The sequence below is a fragment of the Emericellopsis cladophorae genome (assembly GCF_022114955.1).
Source record: "Emericellopsis cladophorae strain MUM 19.33 chromosome Unknown NODE_12_length_473309_cov_116_543296, whole genome shotgun sequence".
In the NCBI taxonomy this organism is placed as follows: Eukaryota; Fungi; Ascomycota; class Sordariomycetes; order Hypocreales; family Bionectriaceae; genus Emericellopsis; species Emericellopsis cladophorae.
In genome coordinates this window covers 146,130-165,089 of record NW_026250937.1, presented here as the reverse complement: position 1 = coordinate 165,089, position 18,960 = coordinate 146,130, and the positions used below count along the sequence as shown (strand labels likewise).

At 55.3% G+C, this 18,960-nt stretch overlaps 6 protein-coding genes across 6 annotated transcripts; 1 reads left to right on the top strand and 5 right to left on the bottom strand.

Annotated features, from left to right (window-relative positions):
• Positions 1 to 72: 72 nt before the first annotated feature.
• Positions 73 to 3,437, top strand: J7T54_003588 ([NU+] prion formation protein-like protein; the record flags this gene model as incomplete). Its single annotated transcript, XM_051505087.1, has 2 exons — positions 73 to 2,660; positions 2,711 to 3,437. 2 exons carry the CDS (start codon positions 73 to 75, stop codon positions 3,435 to 3,437), a joined length of 3,315 nt encoding a protein of 1,104 aa, XP_051363432.1.
• Positions 3,438 to 3,791: 354 nt separating this feature from the next.
• Positions 3,792 to 6,671, bottom strand: J7T54_003587 (uncharacterized protein; the record flags this gene model as incomplete). Its single annotated transcript, XM_051505086.1, has 2 exons — positions 3,792 to 3,980; positions 4,200 to 6,671. 2 exons carry the CDS (start codon positions 6,669 to 6,671, stop codon positions 3,792 to 3,794), a joined length of 2,661 nt encoding a protein of 886 aa, XP_051363431.1.
• Positions 6,672 to 8,796: 2,125 nt separating this feature from the next.
• J7T54_003586 (uncharacterized protein) lies at positions 8,797 to 10,292 on the bottom strand (the record flags this gene model as incomplete). Its single annotated transcript, XM_051505085.1, has 2 exons — positions 8,797 to 9,733; positions 9,784 to 10,292. The coding sequence occupies 2 exons, from the start codon at positions 10,290 to 10,292 to the stop codon at positions 8,797 to 8,799; spliced, it is 1,446 nt and encodes a 481-aa protein (XP_051363430.1).
• Positions 10,293 to 12,768: 2,476 nt separating this feature from the next.
• J7T54_003585 (uncharacterized protein) lies at positions 12,769 to 14,661 on the bottom strand (the record flags this gene model as incomplete). The annotated part of the gene is made up of 7 exons (XM_051505084.1): positions 12,769 to 13,119; positions 13,190 to 13,275; positions 13,324 to 13,429; positions 13,476 to 13,551; positions 13,601 to 13,767; positions 14,241 to 14,421; positions 14,474 to 14,661. The coding sequence occupies 7 exons, from the start codon at positions 14,659 to 14,661 to the stop codon at positions 12,769 to 12,771; spliced, it is 1,155 nt and encodes a 384-aa protein (XP_051363429.1).
• Positions 14,662 to 14,702: 41 nt separating this feature from the next.
• Positions 14,703 to 15,917, bottom strand: J7T54_003584 (uncharacterized protein; the record flags this gene model as incomplete). The annotated part of the gene is made up of 2 exons (XM_051505083.1): positions 14,703 to 15,222; positions 15,274 to 15,917. The coding sequence occupies 2 exons, from the start codon at positions 15,915 to 15,917 to the stop codon at positions 14,703 to 14,705; spliced, it is 1,164 nt and encodes a 387-aa protein (XP_051363428.1).
• Positions 15,918 to 16,988: 1,071 nt separating this feature from the next.
• Positions 16,989 to 18,578, bottom strand: J7T54_003583 (Protein arg-like protein; the record flags this gene model as incomplete). Its single annotated transcript, XM_051505082.1, has 1 exon — positions 16,989 to 18,578. The coding sequence occupies one exon, from the start codon at positions 18,576 to 18,578 to the stop codon at positions 16,989 to 16,991; it is 1,590 nt and encodes a 529-aa protein (XP_051363427.1).
• Between the last annotated feature and the right edge of the window lie 382 nt (positions 18,579 to 18,960).

Sequence of the window (18,960 nt, the reverse complement as noted above, 5' to 3'; positions counted from 1 at the left end):
GCGCATCGCCTCCATCTACAGGAGTGCATTTGAACCACACAGACGAAACCCGGACCGATCGCAGTCGCAGCCATGCCGCACTCTGTGACCCCGCCGTCCAAGGACGCTGGGCCGCCTCCCTCGCAGGAGGTGGTCTCTGACCTGCTCAACACTATCTTCACGGCCCAGACCTCCTCTGCGAGCGTCGATGCTGCTTACGGACTGTGTGAGCTCCTCCTCAACTCGGTCGGCTACGCTGGCCTCCAGCAGTACAACATCCTCACCGAGGTCAAAAAGGCTGCTGCCGATAAGAAGAGCAATCTCCGCAGAGAATGCGCGCAGAATCTCTTGGGCGCCATCTTTGAGCGTTTCCCCCCTAGGCAGCCCGTCGCCGAGATCATTCTCTTGGCACAGGATGGCGGTATGCTGGCTTGCGCCTTGGATGCCCTGGCGGACAAGGGTGCTGTCATCCGCGAGTCGGCACAGTACGGCATCGATGCCTTGTTTGGTGCTTTGAGCGCTGAGGCTCTCGTCTCTGGGCTTCTGCCTACCTTGATCGAGTACATTGGCCGTAAGGCCAACAAGTGGCAGAGCACTGTTGGCGCGTTCAAGCTCCTGCAGAGGATGGCCGACAAGTCTCAAATGTCCATTGGCGCCTCCAAGGAGGAGGCGTCTGAGAAGGATCTGCTCCGAGAGTCGCTGGGATCCAAGCTGGCTGGTCTGATCCCTGTTGTCGAGAACGGCATGCACGACCTCAAGACCGAGGTCGAGAAGCAAGCCGTCCGGACCATGACCTCGCTCACCGCACTCCTGTCCAACGACGACGTCGCCCCTCGCATCCCGCTTCTAATCGACACCATGCAGAAGCCCTCCACACAGAGCCTCCAAAAGGCCATCCATGCTCTGTCACAGACTACATTCGTTGCCATTGTCACGTCGCCTGTCTTGGCTCTGCTCACACCTTTCGTTGAGCGCTCACTCAACTCGCCCACCACCGCTCAGGAGGTTCTCCGCCAAACCGTTGTCATTGTTGAGAACTTGACGAAGCTTGTCCACGATCCCATCGAGGCCAGAACATTTCTGCCCAAGCTAATTCCTGGCGTTAAAGGCGTCTGCGATCGCGCTTCGCTGCCCGAGGTCCGTGAGCTCGCCGAGCGCGCTCTGGCCACCATGCAAAAGGCCATGGGCGACGACAAGGATGTTGTCGCGCGCATCACGGCAGACGACATTGCCAAGACCCTCGATGAGCAGGTCAAGAAGAACGGCTCCGTCGCCGACCAGGACACCTACAAGCTTGTCCGCGAGTACGTCGGCGAGCAGGTGGCCATCGATGCCAACTTCCGCTACGTGCAGCGCATTGCCGACCGCGTGACCCCTTACATGTCATGCTTGACCCAGCCCAAGGCCGCTGCGGCCATCGCCGAAGGCGTCAAGACGTACTGGGTGGGCGAGGACGAGCGCAAATACGGTGTCCCCGAGAAGGAGGATGACGGAGAGACCGAAATAGTCAACGCCGACTTCTCTTTGGCATATGGTGGAATGCTGCTCCTCTCCCACACCAACCTGCGTCTGCTCAAGGGTCACCGTTACGGTCTCTGCGGTCGCAACGGTGCTGGCAAGTCGACTCTCATGCGCTCGATTGCTAATGGCAAGCTGGAGGGCTTCCCGCCCCAAGACGTGTTGAGGACATGCTACGTCGAGCACAACCAGGGCGAGGACGCCGATATCAGCATCCTGGAGTTCATGCTGAAGGATCCCACCATTGCTTCCGAGGGCCGTGAGCGCATCTCAGAGGTTTTGGCCGAGTTTGGGTTCACCGACGGGCCCGATGGCCGCCAAGCACAGAAGGTCGGCTCCCTGTCCGGAGGTTGGAAGATGAAGCTGGCTTTGGCGCGCGCCATGTTGCAGCGTGCCGATGTGTTGCTGCTGGACGAACCTACCAATCACTTGGATGTCGCCAACGTTGCCTGGTTGGAGCAGTATCTCAAAAAGCACACCGACATCACCAGTCTGATCGTGTCTCACGACTCTGGTTTCCTGGACAATGTCACCACCGACATCTACCACTACGAGCCCAACAAGAAGCTTGCGTGCTACAAGGGCAACCTGTCCAAATTTGTCGAGATCCGTCCCGAGGCCAAGTCCTACTACACCCTGTCCGCCTCCAATGTCCAGTTCAAGTTCCCGCCCCCCGGCATCTTGACGGGCGTCAAGTCGATGACACGCGCCATTATCCGCATGTCCAACGTCAGCTTCACATACCCCGGCGCGGCCAAGCCGTCTCTGAGCGATGTATCCTGCCAGCTCACCCTGTCCTCGCGTGTGGCTATCATCGGACCCAACGGTGCCGGCAAATCGACCCTCATTAAGCTCCTCACGGGTGAAACCATCCCCACCACCGGCAAGGTCGAGAAGCACCCCAATCTCCGTATCGGCTACATCAAACAGCACGCGCTGGAGCACGTTGAGATGCATCTGGAGAAGACACCCAATCAATACCTCCAGTGGCGCTACCAGCATGGTGATGACCGTGAGGTCCACATGAAGCAGACGCGTGCCCTGTCCGAGAAGGACCGCGAGCAGATGGACAAGATGATTGATCTCGGCGACGGCAAGTCTCCCCGCCAGATCGAGTCCCTTGTCGGTCGGTCCAAGTACAAAAAGACCTTCCAATACGAAGTGTAAGTTACTCACGCCTTTCTGCCTCATTGCCTTGTACTAATTCATGTAGGAAATGGCGCGGTTACCTGCCCAAGTTCAACTCTCACGTCTCCCGCGAGACACTATCCGAGTGGGGCTTTGATAAGCTCGTCCAGGAGTTCGACGACCACGAGGCGTCGCGCGAGGGTCTCGGTTACCGTGAACTTGCACCCACAGTCATCTCCAAGCATTTCGACGACCTCGGCCTCGACCCCGAGATTGCCAACCACAACGAGATCGGCTCGCTCTCTGGTGGCCAAAAGGTCAAGGTCGTCATCGCCGGCGCCATGTGGAACAACCCCCATTTGCTTGTCCTCGACGAGCCCACCAATTTCTTAGATCGTGACTCTCTCGGTGGTCTGGCCGTGGCCATCCGCGAATTCAAGGGTGGTGTCATTCTGATTTCCCACAACGAAGAGTTTGTGGGTGCGCTGTGTTCGGAGCAGTGGCACGTCAACGATGGTCGCGTCGCCCAGCGCGGCAACGCGGCCATCGCCCTCGACCGCTTCGAGGACTCGCGCCCCGGCTCGGGCGTCACATCAACGGCCGCCAGCACCGTGCCCAGCACGGCGGCGTCGTCGGCCGTCAACTCGGGCGCCGAGGATAATGGCGAGCTCAAGTTCAAGGCGAGGAAGAAGAAGAAGATGACCAAGAAGGAGCTCAAGGAGCGTGAGGTGCGGAGACGGTTGAGGCACATTGAGTGGCTCAACAGCCCCAAGGGCACACCTCACCCTGTTGACACAGACGACGAGGCCTAAGCGAGTTGAGCGTTCGGCACTGTGCATTGGCAAAGAAAGAGAGCGAAACTGCCATCTGACACTGTTGGAGTATTTAATGGGTCGAAAAGCAAAGGGTTTGCATGTCATGACGATGAATGATAGAGAATCTGCCATCTTTGGGTATTCACGGTATAGAGGCGTTCCGGTAGATGACTACGAAGTTCCCGCATGAATTTGACTTGATCATATATATTAAGTCCAACTGAGGAAACCTGTGTGATGCCGTGGTGAGCGAGCTATCTACTGCGATGTGATTATGTGGTCGTAACGTCGTAATGTCTATGTACAGTGACTCATGCAAAGGGAAAAAGAGAAATAAATGAATGGTTTTCTTTACCAAGAGAATGTCATCAGCGCCGGGTTAAGCGCAAATGGCAACAGGAAGTGACTGGCGGCCACCGTCGCCATAGGAAGGATAGCGACGAAGTCCTTGATGCGCCAGTCGTGTGGGACAAATGGCGCGACGGCAAGGATGATCATGCCCACGATGGAGACGAGCGCAAACAAGATGGAGAATTTGAACTAGCCATGTTGGTCAGTGATAGTTCGCAGAGTGTGTGACTATTTTCGAATGAAGAGGGCTGCTCAGCTGAACAGCCAGTAGCTGAGACAGGCATTGTGGCGCTGCGACTATCGCTTTCAATGCAGTCCAGGCCTTGGGTGCTGCATTGCAGATTGGGACAGATAAAAGGAACGTGCCCCCGAGCAGGCAGAGATGGAGAAAAGGAAAAAAGAGCTTACCTTCTTCAAAACCTTTGGCACCTCGATGAAGAAGTTCGAAAACTCGGCCTCCTTACTCGTTGATCCCCATGTCATGTTGATCTCGAACATGTGCGACAAAAGCGCCTGCGAGACGTGCAGACTCAAGCCACCCAGGAAGACAGCCAGCATGAGCGTCCACTTGAAGTTTTCGAAAAGCGAGCGGAGCAGACTGCGCTCCCCGATACGATACCGCATGATGGCGAGGGCAACGTTGCCGAGACCATTGAAGATGATGATAATGGAGAACCAGACCTTCCAGGAATCAATGTAGTACTTGTCAAGGTACCCATTGTACCAGCCCATCAGGAAGTAATTGACAGCCGTCATGATCCACGCGGCGCCTATGGCATAGTACGTGCCAATGTACGAGATGATGGTGATCTTGGAGGTGAGGCGAATGTTGGAGAACAGGAACCGGCGGAACAGCGGCGTGAAGGGACCGCGCCACAGCCATGTGCGAATGGGGTGGAAGAGGAGCTCGTTGCAGCCGTAGGCGTACTTCTCCCACCGGGCAAGCTCGTCGTACACGGTGAGGGACACGCCCTCTTTGAAACCTTCGCCGGCCCAGGAGGCCATGCGGATGATATAACCAGCACACTGCAGACGTAGAGACATGTCAAAGTCCTCAGACACGTGCGACTCGGACCAGTACTTGTCGTAGCCATCGTCGTCCTGGTACGCCACATTCTGCACGGCTGCCCAGCGGAGGATGGCATTGTGTCCGACAAAGGGCGCGACGTCGCCGTTGGAGACGGTATACCGAATCGCAGTGTAAATGAGGTTGGTGAAAAAGGTGATGCCATTCTCAAAGTACGTGTGGACAACCTGCATGACCCCGGACGAGAATTGCAGGATGCCAACGTCAGGGGCCTGCTCCATCTCGGAGGCAGCGTCGAAGAGACAGTCGGCAGGAACACGCGTGTCGGAGTCGATGAGTAGGATGTAGTCGCCAACACGGATGTTGCCATCGGCCCAGGCGCGGCCATCTTCCTCGAGGACGTCCTTGAGGGCCTGCTCGTAGGCCTGCGCCTCGTCGTGCTGGGACCACTCAGCAGGCCGGGAGATGGACTGTAGCTTCTCCTCGACCTTGTTCGAGATCATGAGGGCGTAGTTCATGTTGGACGCCTTCTTGAACTTGCCCCTGCGCTGGAACCCGTCTTCACCATGCTTCGGCCGGGCAACCCAGCCGATGCTGTTGTCGGCATAAAAGTCGATACGTTCACGGCGCTCCTCTTCCGAGAGCAGTTGCAGGCCGTCGTCGTTGACAAACATGTTGGCGGATCCGCCTTGGAGTTCATAGGTCGACATGGCCTGCTTGATGGACTTGACCGTTGGGATGATGACGCCCTGGAGACCCTCCTTGTACACGGGGCATTGGATGGTGACATGAGGAAGCGTGTCCGTTTGCAAGCGCTTGGGTGGGCGGGCCGAGTAGAACTTGGAGTTGACCGTGAGCTGACGAACGGGACCGAAGATCTGGGCGAGGCAGCCGATGATGACCTGAGCGAAGAAGAGGGTAAAGAAAATCTGTATGGGAAACAGTGCCAGCAGGGCGAGACGGGTAAAATTGCCATCGACCGAGATCTGGACGGCCAACTGCCGCCAGGCAGCTCCCATGGCAAGGAAGACCAGCACCATGGTCAAGGCAACGAGAACACTGTTCTGGAGATGGATGGGCCTCCTATCGGGCTTGGTGTCACCCGTCTCTTCGTCAATCTCTGCTGTGTGGACGCGAGGGGTCTTCTTCTCGTCATGGTCATCATCATCGACAGAGTTGCCTGATTTCCACACCAATTCCATCAGTTCCGATTCGATGGCCTTGGCCCTTTGCACCAGATGCAGCGCATCGTCGTCCCACACTACCAGCAATCCCTCGGACGCAACGAACGCGGCAAATTGGTGTTTTCTCGCCCGGGTGAGGTCCTCCATGGAAGGGATGATTTGGATCCGCAGGCCGTTCATCAATGGGACGTCGACAGCGTCAGGGCTCCATTGCAGAAAGGTTTTGATGACTCTAGAGTTCACGGTCATGGCACACTGCACGTTGATCGCCGCACAAGCAAGGGCAAAGGCAGAGCTGCCCAATTGGGGCGGACATGCCATGTAGTGACCTCTTGCTTTCCTCAAGAGCACGCCCTCGACCTCGCCGGAGCCATCACCCACCCAAAGTTGCGAGCACTGTTGCTGGTACAGGTAGTTCACCATGACCTCGTGCTTAATTTCGTCGATGAACATGGAGCTACCATTGGATCTGACGGAACGACCAGAGATCGACCCGGGACGGGAGAAGTTGCGCGGAGAGGGTGGTTGGAGCTCCATGTCGGTACCCAGAGGCGGCGGGCGAATTTCTGACGATGGCGATGTGCGGTTTCGCGGGGCAAAAGAAGGTGCTTGGGCGGGAGAGGGCGTCATTTCGGGCCTGTCAGCCTTGAAATAGCTTCCCAGAACCATGGTGAAGCGAGTGTCGTGGTGTCTGGCGCGATCTTGAAAAGAGTGGTGATCGCAGGTAGCGAGCGGCGCCTCAGCGGGCGGATGTCAAGGAAGCAGCAAGTCCTGGCAGAGGATCCTCAGTCGTGACAGAAGAGAGATCGATCTTGCGACGGATCAAACACAAAGCTTGGACGCCTCAACAAAGAGTGAGAGGAAGTAGGAGCAACTTTGGGAACACGATCGCCAAAGGTTGGAGGTGCGCAATGGAGGCAGGACACTGGGCCTTTTCCTGTCCGGCCGGACTCGACAGTCATAAAAGAAAGAACAGGGATAAGGTAGTGGTGGGTAGGAAGCAACAGGTCACGGTTTTCGATAACAACGGTCCAGCCCATCAACTTTCCTCTGGATCGAACCGAAAGACGCACCGTGTGAACGCGAAGAGGAGGGAACCTTGAAAGCAACAGAGGTGGCAGCATGCTCGCCAAGGACCTTGTTCGCTGGGTATCAGGGGCGTGGTGATAATGAGACATCCCTGTCAGTCCACGTTTTTACCGGGCCACAGCCAAAGAGGACCAATTCATCCGGTCAAGTCTGCAATCTGCATCGTCTCTGGTTATTCACGGTCTGTGAAGTTGGACGTCTAAGGCACAGACAGGTGCAATTTCAATCAGAGATCCGAGAAGGCTTCCGAACGTGTATGCTTCGTTCCCGGCAGACGCAATCCTCCGCTGTGACGTTTGGCAAGTGTCAATACTTTGCTGCATTCAATGTCGCATAGACTGGATTTCCGAGCAGTACGGATACATATGTGCTACATACGCAGGAGGCGTATGGCGGGGAGCGGCGGCGCCTGGGCGCCTGGCAAGCCAAGCCACCAGTGTTTTCCATCCACGCTAAAAGTCGGATTGAAGAAGCGCCCGTCCGTGGAAGCGCCAAACGGTTCTTCGCAACGAAGCAGGCGGATGGAGGGACGTTGGCGGTCTGTCTGTCGGGCTGTCAAATGGTAGGTGAAGGTATCGTGAGTCACGGGTCATGGGAGGGTTGGAGTTTGATGATATCTCAAGGGTAACGGTAAGGTAGGTCGTTCTTTCCCATATCAGGCGTTATTGCACAATGTGCCTGGCAATGGACGCAGGCTTTGCGGAAGGAAGCGTGCAAAGTTCCGTCGTCGTTCCTTCCTTCTTGGGCGTGAAGGCGGCACCAGCTCCTGGTAGTCCCCTCTGTGGCTGGCAGCCCGCCCGGTACCTTGAGACAGTGCCACTCCGTGCGCTAGAGATTCTCCACTCCTTCTTCACTCACCTAAATGTCCGGGTTCCTTTCACTCAAATCACTGTTGGTGACCGCTGCGAGAGGTGCTCACTGCTCAGGTAGCAATCATGAGGGGTGATAAGCTACTGGACTGGATCTGGACAGGATATCACTGATGCCTGCTTGTTCGTATCTGCAAGCGACCGAGGCTGAGCTTGGCAGGTGCTTGGCCCCTCAATTCTCACAGTCTAATTATCAGCACACAATACTAACAAGAGCCGTATGCCTTTGTCTCTTTGTATGGAGTACCGAAGGCCGAAGCGCGGAATTGGTGGGAGATTTTCTCGAAATAGTAGCACCATTGCACGTGGGATGATGATCATGTCTTAAAAACCCGCACTGTCCACAGTGTCCCACCAATTCGTCATGGATCCTCACTCGCTTCGGGAAGAGATTATCAGGAACAAGCTCCATATCTTGGGCGCTTCCACTGAAGCTGGCGACATTTTACTTGAGAAATCAAAAGCAAGCATCTTGGCAGTCCCACTCCGTCACACCGGGTAGCGCACACTGAACCAAGGATGTTGGCACACATCCGGGACCAACAATTCCACTATCCTTGATAATCGATGCAGGCGATCGGATCTACGTGTCGTATCTCTGTTCGGTCAGCATTTTAAGGCTCAAGCCAAGACGCAATCTCGAAGATTTCTCACTGGACTTGCTGGGGCCGGGAGAAGGCCCGTCGTATATGTACGGCTGTTCACTTGGCGATAATTGCGTTCCGAGAGCGTCATTACTTGTGGGCCAGTCGTTTTGACCAGATAACGCCATGTCCAATTGCCATGCTCAAAGATACAGAAAAACAACAAGGTATTAGAAATGCGGTAGACATTGGTTAGAGCTCCTCGTTTCCGTTGCATTGCTGCATCATGACCACCTTCTTGACCTCCATCTGCGGGCGCTCCCACGTCTCCAGCCACTGTCCCCTATCTTTCCAGAAATCTTTCCGGGCGTTGGGGCTCTCGTTCATCCACGGCTTGCCGCTCTTGCCGTCCTCGAACCAGCCGTTTGTGCCACCCACAGCCAGGTTGAGGATCAAGTAAAATTCCTGGTCGAATGGCGTGTTGCTGTTGCCGGTCTGGGACCAGATATCCTCCACCCTCGTCCCGTTGCTTCGTGCTGGAGGAAAGTCTCCGCGCTCCCACATGGGCTTCTTAAAGTTCGTGTACATGACTTGCAAGAGGCGCGAGTTGACGTAGGTGAAGAGATACTTCTGTGACCACTCGAGACCAAACGTGTTGAAGTCATCGGAATATGCGCCACGCAGAATCTGGTTCTTGTTGTTGGTGCGCCACCATGCGTCGTTAGCCGGGTCGGGCCCCCAGTGGAGGGCGGAAGAGATGATGTTGTTGCCGCCTTGCGCGTAGGTGTAGTTGTTGCCTCGACTCTCCATAATGTCGATCTCACCCGACGCGGGCCACGCACCGTACGTGTCTTTGACAGGCATCATCCAGATGGCCGGCCATAGCCAGTCGCCTTTGGGCAACTTTGCTGTCACCTCGACGCGGCCGTACTTGATGGAGGCGCCCTTCTTGGTGTTGATTCGCCCTGACTTGGTGGGCGGAACGATGCTAGAATTTCCAACTGTGGTGTTGGTGCTGGCAACGCAAGCCGAGAATTGGTCTGAGGTGCAAGTCCCGTCCTCCAAAAGGTCAATCAGAGTGTCCTTTTCGACCTTGTCTTCATCCTGCAGACTCGCACGGATTGTGAGCACACCATTTTCGAGGAACACATTGTCGTCACCCCCCGTAGTCTGGCAGAACTCGCCATTGCTTCTTCTGTCAGTATCGTAGGACAGGGCACGCGCGTGGAGGGCACATACCCGAAACCGCCAACTTCGACCTCCTTTGTCCAGATGGAGCTGTCCAGGCCACCTGAGAAATCGTCATCCATGACGGGACAATAGTTGTGTTTGACAACACTGTTGATTCCGTCCCAGACTAGGAAAGCAGAGATTCCCAACCCGGCTAGGATGCCCAGGATGGGGAATATGGTCACCCACTTCTCCTTGCTGTCCTTCTTGCCGAGCCAAGGTTTCTCACTTTCGACTCCCTTCGGAATTCGTCTTGAGTGGAAAAATCGTTGGCCATCGTGGCGGCTGCCATATCCGCCGTTAGATGTGGTATAGGACGAGTCTGGCCGGGAGACGCTTGGGCTGGCAAATGGGTTTTGTCGCGAGGATGCTGCGTCATTGAACGGATTGGCGATGCCGTCTGTGTTGGGTGTTCCGCCGCGAATTGGTGTAATGTCAGCCGATGTGTTTGCTGAAGGGTGAGGAGCTGCCGGTCGACCATAGTAGCCGGCGTGGTTGTTGTAGGAGGCTTCCTCCATGGCGCTTGCGGATGGTGGTCCAGTAGCAGATGGGAAGATTTTATGCCGAGGAAGGTAACAGTCGGGACTTGGGATGGTGAATGTATAAACAAGCCAAATTGGTAGTCTTGCTGAGGCACGGCTAGTGAACGATATAGATATTGAAGCAGAACAAAGTGAAGTTTCACGGTCAATCGCGAGGTCGCGGCAACAGCGACTGGAGAAGTGACTGCGACCTCCACGAGGGGACAGTGTCATGCACGGGTAGCGCACACTGTCTGCTCCTTGGCAATCGGGAACAATTACCATCCCTGCGGCATCATGGGTGCCTCCCAATCTTCCGTCCGCATGGCCAAGGCAATGCGTGCATCCATCCGAAAACACGGACATCTTTGGTATCCCAGCCCTCCACAAGACTATTGATAAGCCAGTCGGACCGTCATGGCGCGAGTAATGATTAAGTTACGTATCACGTTTCTGCGATTGCTGGCAAGCTTCGTGTTGACTCTTGAAGATCCACGGCTGCTCAAAGCAGCGGGTATGGAGGCGCCTTGCCGTCTCCGCTGTTCCTGCAGGTCCAGTCCCACTCCCCTGTTCTCCCGGTGTGCTAGCACCACGCCCTCCACCAAAAGATCCATTCTAGCCCTTACTGGCTGCAGTGCTGAACGTGCAACGGTGACCTCGTACTATTTGCGATGAGCCAAGAAGCCTGAGTGATCATTCACCAGCCAGAACGCCCGCACGCAAATTGTTGGTATTTCGTCCTTCACCTTGTTCCCAAGTGAAGTCATGTCAAATCGCTGACTGGAATGCGGCTCGCTCGCGCACTTGGTAGCAAAACGTGGGTTCCATCTTCATGTCCCGTGGAATGTGGACTCTATTGTTCGGGCGATTTGACTTTGACTGGCGGTCCGACATGCCTCTTTTGGACAGGACGACAGGTGAGGCGAGGAAGACCACAAAAGGCCACTGCAAGCCAAGAGAGCCACGATGGAGGCAAGAATTTGGGACTTTTTTTTAGTGTAGCAATCAGCGGAGGCGAGCTCCCATGATCAGATCGCAATGTGCGTCGGCCGCTTCCGAATGCCCTCACGTTGTGCAGCGATGAAGTCTGCAGAGGGTTTTGGGTTCCCTCGCATTTCAGCCTGTCCCTGTATTACGCATGGGCCGTCTGTTTCGGTGCGACTAACGACGGCCCTCAACATTGAATGAGGTCCACAAGAATGAGCCGAAAGAATGGACTGCTTTTGATTGCGGTTCACAGTATCATACAACTTACATGTGAGCTGTCGAAGTCAACCGGTCCATGTCTGAGTTCTCACATCCAAGCCTGAACTACACGTATAACATGGCCGTCCTGACCTATTCCATCCAGCAAATGTGTCTACAATGCGATAAGGTAACTCATCTTTCGCCATTAAGCCCAGAGACTCATATCTTGCGTTTGATTGCTTAACAAAACGTACGTGTAGGAAATTGATGTTGACGTTGATTCATGCTTCATGCAGGTCTCACAGCATATATATTTCATCCCATAAGCAGCGAACAGCCATGCATATCTCTCATGCTCGCTGCGATTGAAATTTGCCGTCGGGCTTGCATATCTCTATTTCTGCGTAAGAAATGATGCCGGAAGATTTGTTCCTAATAGAAATAGGTATCTCGCACTGGAGGCTGTGCCTAGAGGGGGCCACCTCCAGGTGCCCATAAGCCGTCAGAAAGCACGGGAGGACGAGAAGGAGGCATGTAATACAGGTGAATCCGGGTTTGGGCCAGAGTTGTTGAAAATAGAACAGGCGAAACTGACTTGGATGGACTTGATATAGAGCAGGGAGCCAACAGCGGGAGCAGACGTTGTCAAAAGATCTCGAGCGGCCGGGATCACATTCTCTATTTCAGTCCATATTAAAACGCCCAGAAAGCGAGCGACCAAGACGATGGACTAAAGCCATCGAGGGCTCTTGTCTACTAACACAAAAGCATCGGCCGGGGTCTCTCCAGGTCGCCTTGTTCTCGGCATTTCGCATAGATCAGCAACTTCTGGTACTGCCGAAATGCTACCTTTGTGCTAGCATTGCCACTGATTGAGCACTTCGCTGGCTCAAGACAAGCTCGTTTTCTAAGATGGTAACTTCAGAGTGCCAGCCAAGCTCCCAGTGAAACTCCAAACGCCAGATCCTTTGCTCCCAAGCAATTGGGAGGCGCATCGATCCATGAGTGGCTAGACGTGTAGCGTCTCAGGCGTTTCTGCTAACGATCCAGGCCGGATCATAACCAAACAAGACTCGCAAAAGACGATCATGTGCTATTATGGTATTAAAGATGCAAAGGTACTGCGGCATGCTGAGCAATGTTAGTAGAAACTCCCGAACAACAGCTGGGAAAGTGTGTACTTCTGTGCCATGCCGCCATTGATTTATTGCTCCTGTGTGAGTGAGGCGCGGTTGTGTGCGACCGCTAACGTCACAAAAGTACATTCTTCAGCCACGACCAGCGCTCATTGATCGTTCGCGGCTGTCCATACTGTAGCTTCGACTGCGAGTCCGGCGCATTCTGTCGCGCTCGTCATAGCGATCACCACCGCAGCCGCCGCCACGCCTGCGGGGAGAACGTGACCGGGAGCGGGAGTCTGCAGACCCACGGGAGTGACTTCGGTACCGATGTCCTCCACCGACAATGCTTGACCTTGAAGGCGAATGTGTGCCTGGTCGATAAGCGTCTCCACGACCGCCGAAACGACCACCACCAGGTGAAGGGCGCCGACGAGCAGCTCCGCCACGTCCTGCAGGGCCACCGCCACGGCCACCTCCAAAAGGTACTCGAGGGTCGATGTTCGCTCCGCGACGAGCTGTGGGTGGCGCAGGCGAAAGCTTGCGGCGGGGGATTACGATAGAAACGTTGATCGTTGCACCGTCCACCTGGGCTTCGTGCAGATGGGCAACAGCAGATTCAGCGTCTTCCACACGCTCGAAGAGGATATAGGCCGTGCCGCGGTTGGTATTTGCTAGAAAGACGTTAGCACATGATTGCCTGTTGGGCGATGAAACCTTACAAGAACGGTTAATCGGGAGATCCAGGTCAGTGATGCGACCATAGATTCCAAAGATCTCGTACAGATGGTCCTCGTTGATAGTCTTCGACAGACGTTCTACGACAATCTGCAAACGTCAGCCGGGTTCTCTTTTGAAAGGAAGGACTGCCGACCTTGGTATTGCCAGCCAACGGATCTTCGCTGCCCGCCCTGCCATTGCGCCCTCGACTCAAGCTGCGGCTGTCGGATCTGAATCGCCCATTACGGCGTGGTGACCGTGACAACGAGCGAGAGTCACTGCGCCGTCTCCGAGGAGGCGAGCGGGTTCTTGATCGTGAGCGTGAGAGGGATGGAGAACGCGAATAGGCAGAGCGCGGCGCGGGAGATCGCGTGCGTGAGCGATCTCGGCCGCGCGAAGGTGAACGGGAACGCATACTTCGCCCTTGAAACGGTCGCGTGGAGGCGCTGGCGAAGTAAGATGTAGAAGCGGCGTGGGGAGACGGCTTCAATTGGCTCTTCTTTGTCAGTTTAATGTGCGACTGTTGCCGGGTAGCATTGAGGGAGGCTCTTGCCCAAAGCTTCACGCGCAAACAGCGACGGGAGATCACGTGAGGAGTGACGACATTCCAGGTTCATTTGCGGCCCACATCACCGCCGAACTTCTGCGATTTGCTGGTCGTGTTCGAAATCAAATAACATAGAGCAATTACTGAGCTCGCTCTGTGCGATCCTTGGTGCCAGACTCATTGCGCTCCTTCATCTCATGCTTCATGAGCCTGTCCGACGGCGGCGTCCGCGGAGCAATGGCTCACTTTGCAGTTCTCAGACATGTAGTTTACCGTTTACACATGTCACTTCCCAAGACTTCCCACAGTACTGCCGAGTCATACCTCCCGACCACAGTAGCTTTAGACCATGTCCACGGGCTTGAGACGTACCCAGCATCCATCTACCAGGCTCGATCCAGTGCCTATCTTCAGCCTCATTGGCAGGGCATCGCACGCCTCGATGCTCTCAAATGCCTGGAAAAGCCGGACGAGGAGGTATGACAGCTGCGTCAGGGCGAGTTGCTGGCCAGGACAGAATCTTGGACCACCACTGAAAGGGACATAGCTCCACCTACACCATGATGTCAGCCTCGGACTTGAATACTGTGAGCGTGGGCACTGACAATGGTCTCAAAGACCCTTCCCATCTCTCGGGTCGAAACTCGTCGGCATCTTCGCCATAGACGTCCTTTCTCCTGTGAAGGCTATGCGACGACCAACGGACGGGAGTGTCCTTCGGAACGAACAATGGCGCCAGTCCATCTGGGCCGCCACCTCGGGGGAGGACAGTATCACGCACAGCTGTGCGCATATTCGTCGTGAGCGGAGGCCAGAGTCGCAATGCTAAACCAGTCAGTTCCGCTGCAGTTGCTGTGGTTCATATAGCTTGCCTTCTTTGATCACCATGTTCAAGTATCGCAACCCCTTAAGGTCTTCCCAGCTTGGCCTGGTTCCTTCCAGGACCATGATCTCGGCTCGAATCTTGGACACGACATCGGGTCTCCTCGCAAGCATCCAGAGTAAGCTGCTCCCAACACTGGCCGTGGTGTCCCTCCCAGCAATTATCATGCTCAGCATCTGGTCTCGGGCATAGCTTCTGGACTTGCCATCCCCCAAAACATCCTGCAGAAACATTTGGTCTTTCTCTCCCTGGTAATGCGAGTGCCTGTTAAGCATCGCGCGGTTGATAAAGTCATCGGCAAAGGCGCGTGTCGTTTTCACAGCCTCCTCGAATCGAGGATCGGGCTTGAGAAAGGCGATCGAGCCAAGCCGTGCACGGAACGCAGCTGCTTCGAGGGAGTAATCCAAGCTTCTTGCAAAGTCATCTGTTGAGACGGTAGAGTGTAGTAGCGTGTCGGTTGAGTATCCAAATCTATCGCAGTCAGTCAAGTCGAGGCCTATGCAACCAACTCTGCATGCTTACATGAACTCCGTGCTGGCATCCATGCCAAACAGGTACATCAGCTTCTGCAAGTCGACCTTGTCGCCCTCCATTGCGATTCTCGTCAAGAGGTTCTCGACATGGGCCTCGACACCCTGCAGATCTCTGATCTCGCCTCGGCGGAATATACCCTTGACATCATGGCGTGCCCTCTTCCATTCCTCCCCGTTCAAGGCAAAGAGGTTCTCTTCGCCAATCGCCAGCTGTGTCAACTTCTTTCGGGAAAACCCCAACTCCCAGTCTTCAAAATTTGTGCTCAGCATTGCCTTCACATTCTCGGGCTCGTTCGTCAACAATACCCACTGGCCAATACTCTGATTCCAGAATGTCTGCCCGATGGAAGTGAACATCTCGTTCCACATATCGAGAACAGCATACGTCCTCAGGGCGTGGAGCATAGCAAAGAACCAGTCCATGCCGAGGAGCACGTCGGTATGGGGATAGCTTTTCGCAGGAAGGGTGTTGTGAATGCGGTCATTGCGTAGCCAGTACTGCTGCCGATGGCACCAGAGCCCCAAGCAGAGTATGAGAGGCAGCGGCCATTCTGGCAAGACAGCGTAGAAGGCAAGAATAGTGTATGCCCCGGAGAGAGCCAGGGCGATCAAGTGAGCAGCTTCGGCCAACATTTTGTCGTGTTGCTTCCAGAACCCCAAGACAGTGAGGTTCCCCGGCACACAGAACCATGCTTGAGCACTGATGAGGTTCTTATATTGGCTATCGAGGCTGCATCACTGTCGCCGGGACCAAGGCCCAGCCCCCAAGATTGACGCATCGCAGGAGCAGAAGAATCAATATTTGACAGGCTAACGTTGCGGAGACAGTGACAAGCAGTCAGCCGCAATGTGATCGCAGTGACTGATCTCAAATGCAGTTGGCCGTGGCATAGTGACTATGTAGGTTTGTATCTGCGAGGCACCAATACTAGAAGCGGCGCGTGCCGCACTCCAAGGCTGGTCTTCTCTTGAACAACTGGGGACCTTACTTGGGGCAATCACCGATACAGTGAGATGTCGGGCCTTGGCTACTGAATCAGGAACGCACTGTCCAGCTTGGAATCCCGATCACGCATCACCTCGATTGCTACTGGTCGTCGTGGCGCGTAGCGAAGCGACGGGCAGCCATGTTGGTCGATAGTCATGCTCGCATGTTGGTCCGCGCTTGTTTGTTGGTCGGCAACAATGTTGGTTGAAGGAAAGAATAGCAAACATAGTCTATGTACGTGACCGCCGAGAACCCCTCCTTGACCCCCTGCATTTGATCAAAAAGCATTTGCAAGAAAGGACGAACGAGCCCTTACTTGGTCAATCAAAACTCCATGTCCAAAAGAAAAACTTGCCTCTCGAACACGAGCCGAGACGATCCGCTTCTTGCTATACATATACTCACGGTCACGCTTCGTCACCTTTCGGCCTATGCTTTGCGAACCTTGTGGGACAGATGACAGTCACGCAGGAGTCACGGCCCAACTCACGCATGCATTTCGGCATCTCGTCAACATCGGCACAGACCAACGCCCTCTCACATCGCTGTGGACCACCCACCCAATAATACCTGCAGTGTTCATCCAGGATTCATGTCCACTGAGACCTCGCCGATAAGCTTAAAGAGCCCCGCCACGTTGAGCTGACACTGGCGGGATTTGTCAAGTATTGCGCGAGATGCTCGGCATGGGCGGCTGCTGCAAGGCAAGCGTAGATTTATCCGCGGGATAGTTGCTGGGTATGGTTGCGGTTCAATGACTGGCTAGCGATTTGCGCGGCGCGACGCAGGCGGGACTCGAGGTTGTTGTCGCCGAGCAGAGCCCTTCCGTGGGAGACAAACTCGTTGTAGATGGGCACGAGGGCGTCTGAGTTCAGATCCACGCCGTAGTAGAAGAGCACGTTGCCATTGTGGTTGAAGCTGCCGTCGGCCTTTTCAAAGAACCATGTCAGGTTCTCGTCAGCCTCGCTCACCGTCCAGAACAGACTGGGGTTGTCCTTCTTGATGGCGACAAAGACGTTTTCGGCCACGTTGCTGAGCCATCCTGCCTTGGTGATGTTCAAGGTGGCCAGAGTAGCCATGGGGCGCTCGTCGGTCGGGGGCAAAACGACAGCCAAGCACTGCATAGCGTCGTCGTAATACGCAGTAAAGGGATTTCCCTTCAATGACTCGACAAAGCGATCGACGGTAGCCTCGGCATCAAGGCCCTCGCGGTCCCTGACGAGGGTAGCCTTGATCTTATCAAGGTCCTCAAACTCGGACACAGAGGAAGCCTTCTGAATCTTGTCGCCGCGACGGATCAAAGTGCCCGCACCTGAGTCGGTGAAGAGCTCCTTTTGCAGGTCACTGGGGTGGATGATAGCCACGCTAGAGCTGCGAGGCAGAGTGTCCAAGAGCTCCTTGATCTCCTTGATCTTGAGGCGGGTGCCGTACCTGCACCACTCCTGGGACATGAGATGGTCAAACTCCTCGTCCAAGTTGATATGGTTGATCTTCTCGTGGTCACCGCCAAACAGACCGCCCTTCTCCGACAGGTAGACGACCTTGAGGGGCTCAATGGCACGGGATAGCTCGGCAGCGGCGACGTCGGCATTGACATTCAGCAGCCTACCATCCTCAGACTCCGCCATGGACGTCATGATGGGCACGTAACCAGCCTCAATCGACTTCTCAATGGCCGCTGTGTTGACTTTTGTGATCTTGCCCACATACTGCCACTTCTCCTTGTCGAGGTAATCAGCCATAAAGACACCACTTAGGGATCGCGTGGCTACGCCCAGCTCGTCGAGTCGGTCGGTCAACTTGAGGTTCTCCTCTAGGAACAGTTTGCGAGCAATGCCCAAGGTCTTGGCATCAGTGACGCGGATACCCTCCTCGAACTGAGGCTCGACACCAGCGTCCAGCAGGAGCTGGTTCAGCTGGGGACCACCACCGTGGACAATGACCGGGTACAGGCCGAGCTCGTACAGGAACAGCAGACTGCGGCATAGTTCGTCGAGGTGCTCGGTGAGGATGGCTCCGCCCACCTTGATGACGGCGAACTTTTGCGACGAGACGGACGTGAAGAGCTTGAGGTACTGCTGGCCCTCACGCTTGCTGCCGATGCTGCTCACAGTCTGGGCAACAATCTCGCGGGTGCGGTCGCGCGTCGGGGCACGGGCGAGCCTGGATTGCGACGAGGTGAACAACCTCTGCTGCTGCAGGCATCGGGACGATTTCGGAGCGGTCGAAACGGCAATTGACGCAGGCCCACGAGCCACGGCTCGACGAGCGCCCGCGCGCAAGGTCGTGGGAATGGCAGACAGCATCTTGGCGCGGGAGCGTAGCCCAATTGATGGGGTTGGAGCGGTTCTGATACTGAGACGGCGGGAGCGGAGCAGATGATAATAGAGGAGGGTGCAGCTTTGTGAGGTGATTCTCGATGTGCGGTCTGGAGCCGGTGGGCCAAATGCGTCAGTCGGGCACTGACAGTGCCGGTGACGGCGCTAATAATTCTTCGGTACAGGTCAGGTAAGGTAATTTTTTTTGCCGAAATCGCTCGTATTGCTCTCACCGGCTCAGCAATAGGACACTAATCCTGGCTAGATCTTCCTTTCCTTGCTGATAAGCTGACGAGAACCACTCTGCGTAGGTTGGACACTGGTCGTGATCTGACAAGATCTTCATTGGGTTATTCGATGTATTTGGGGG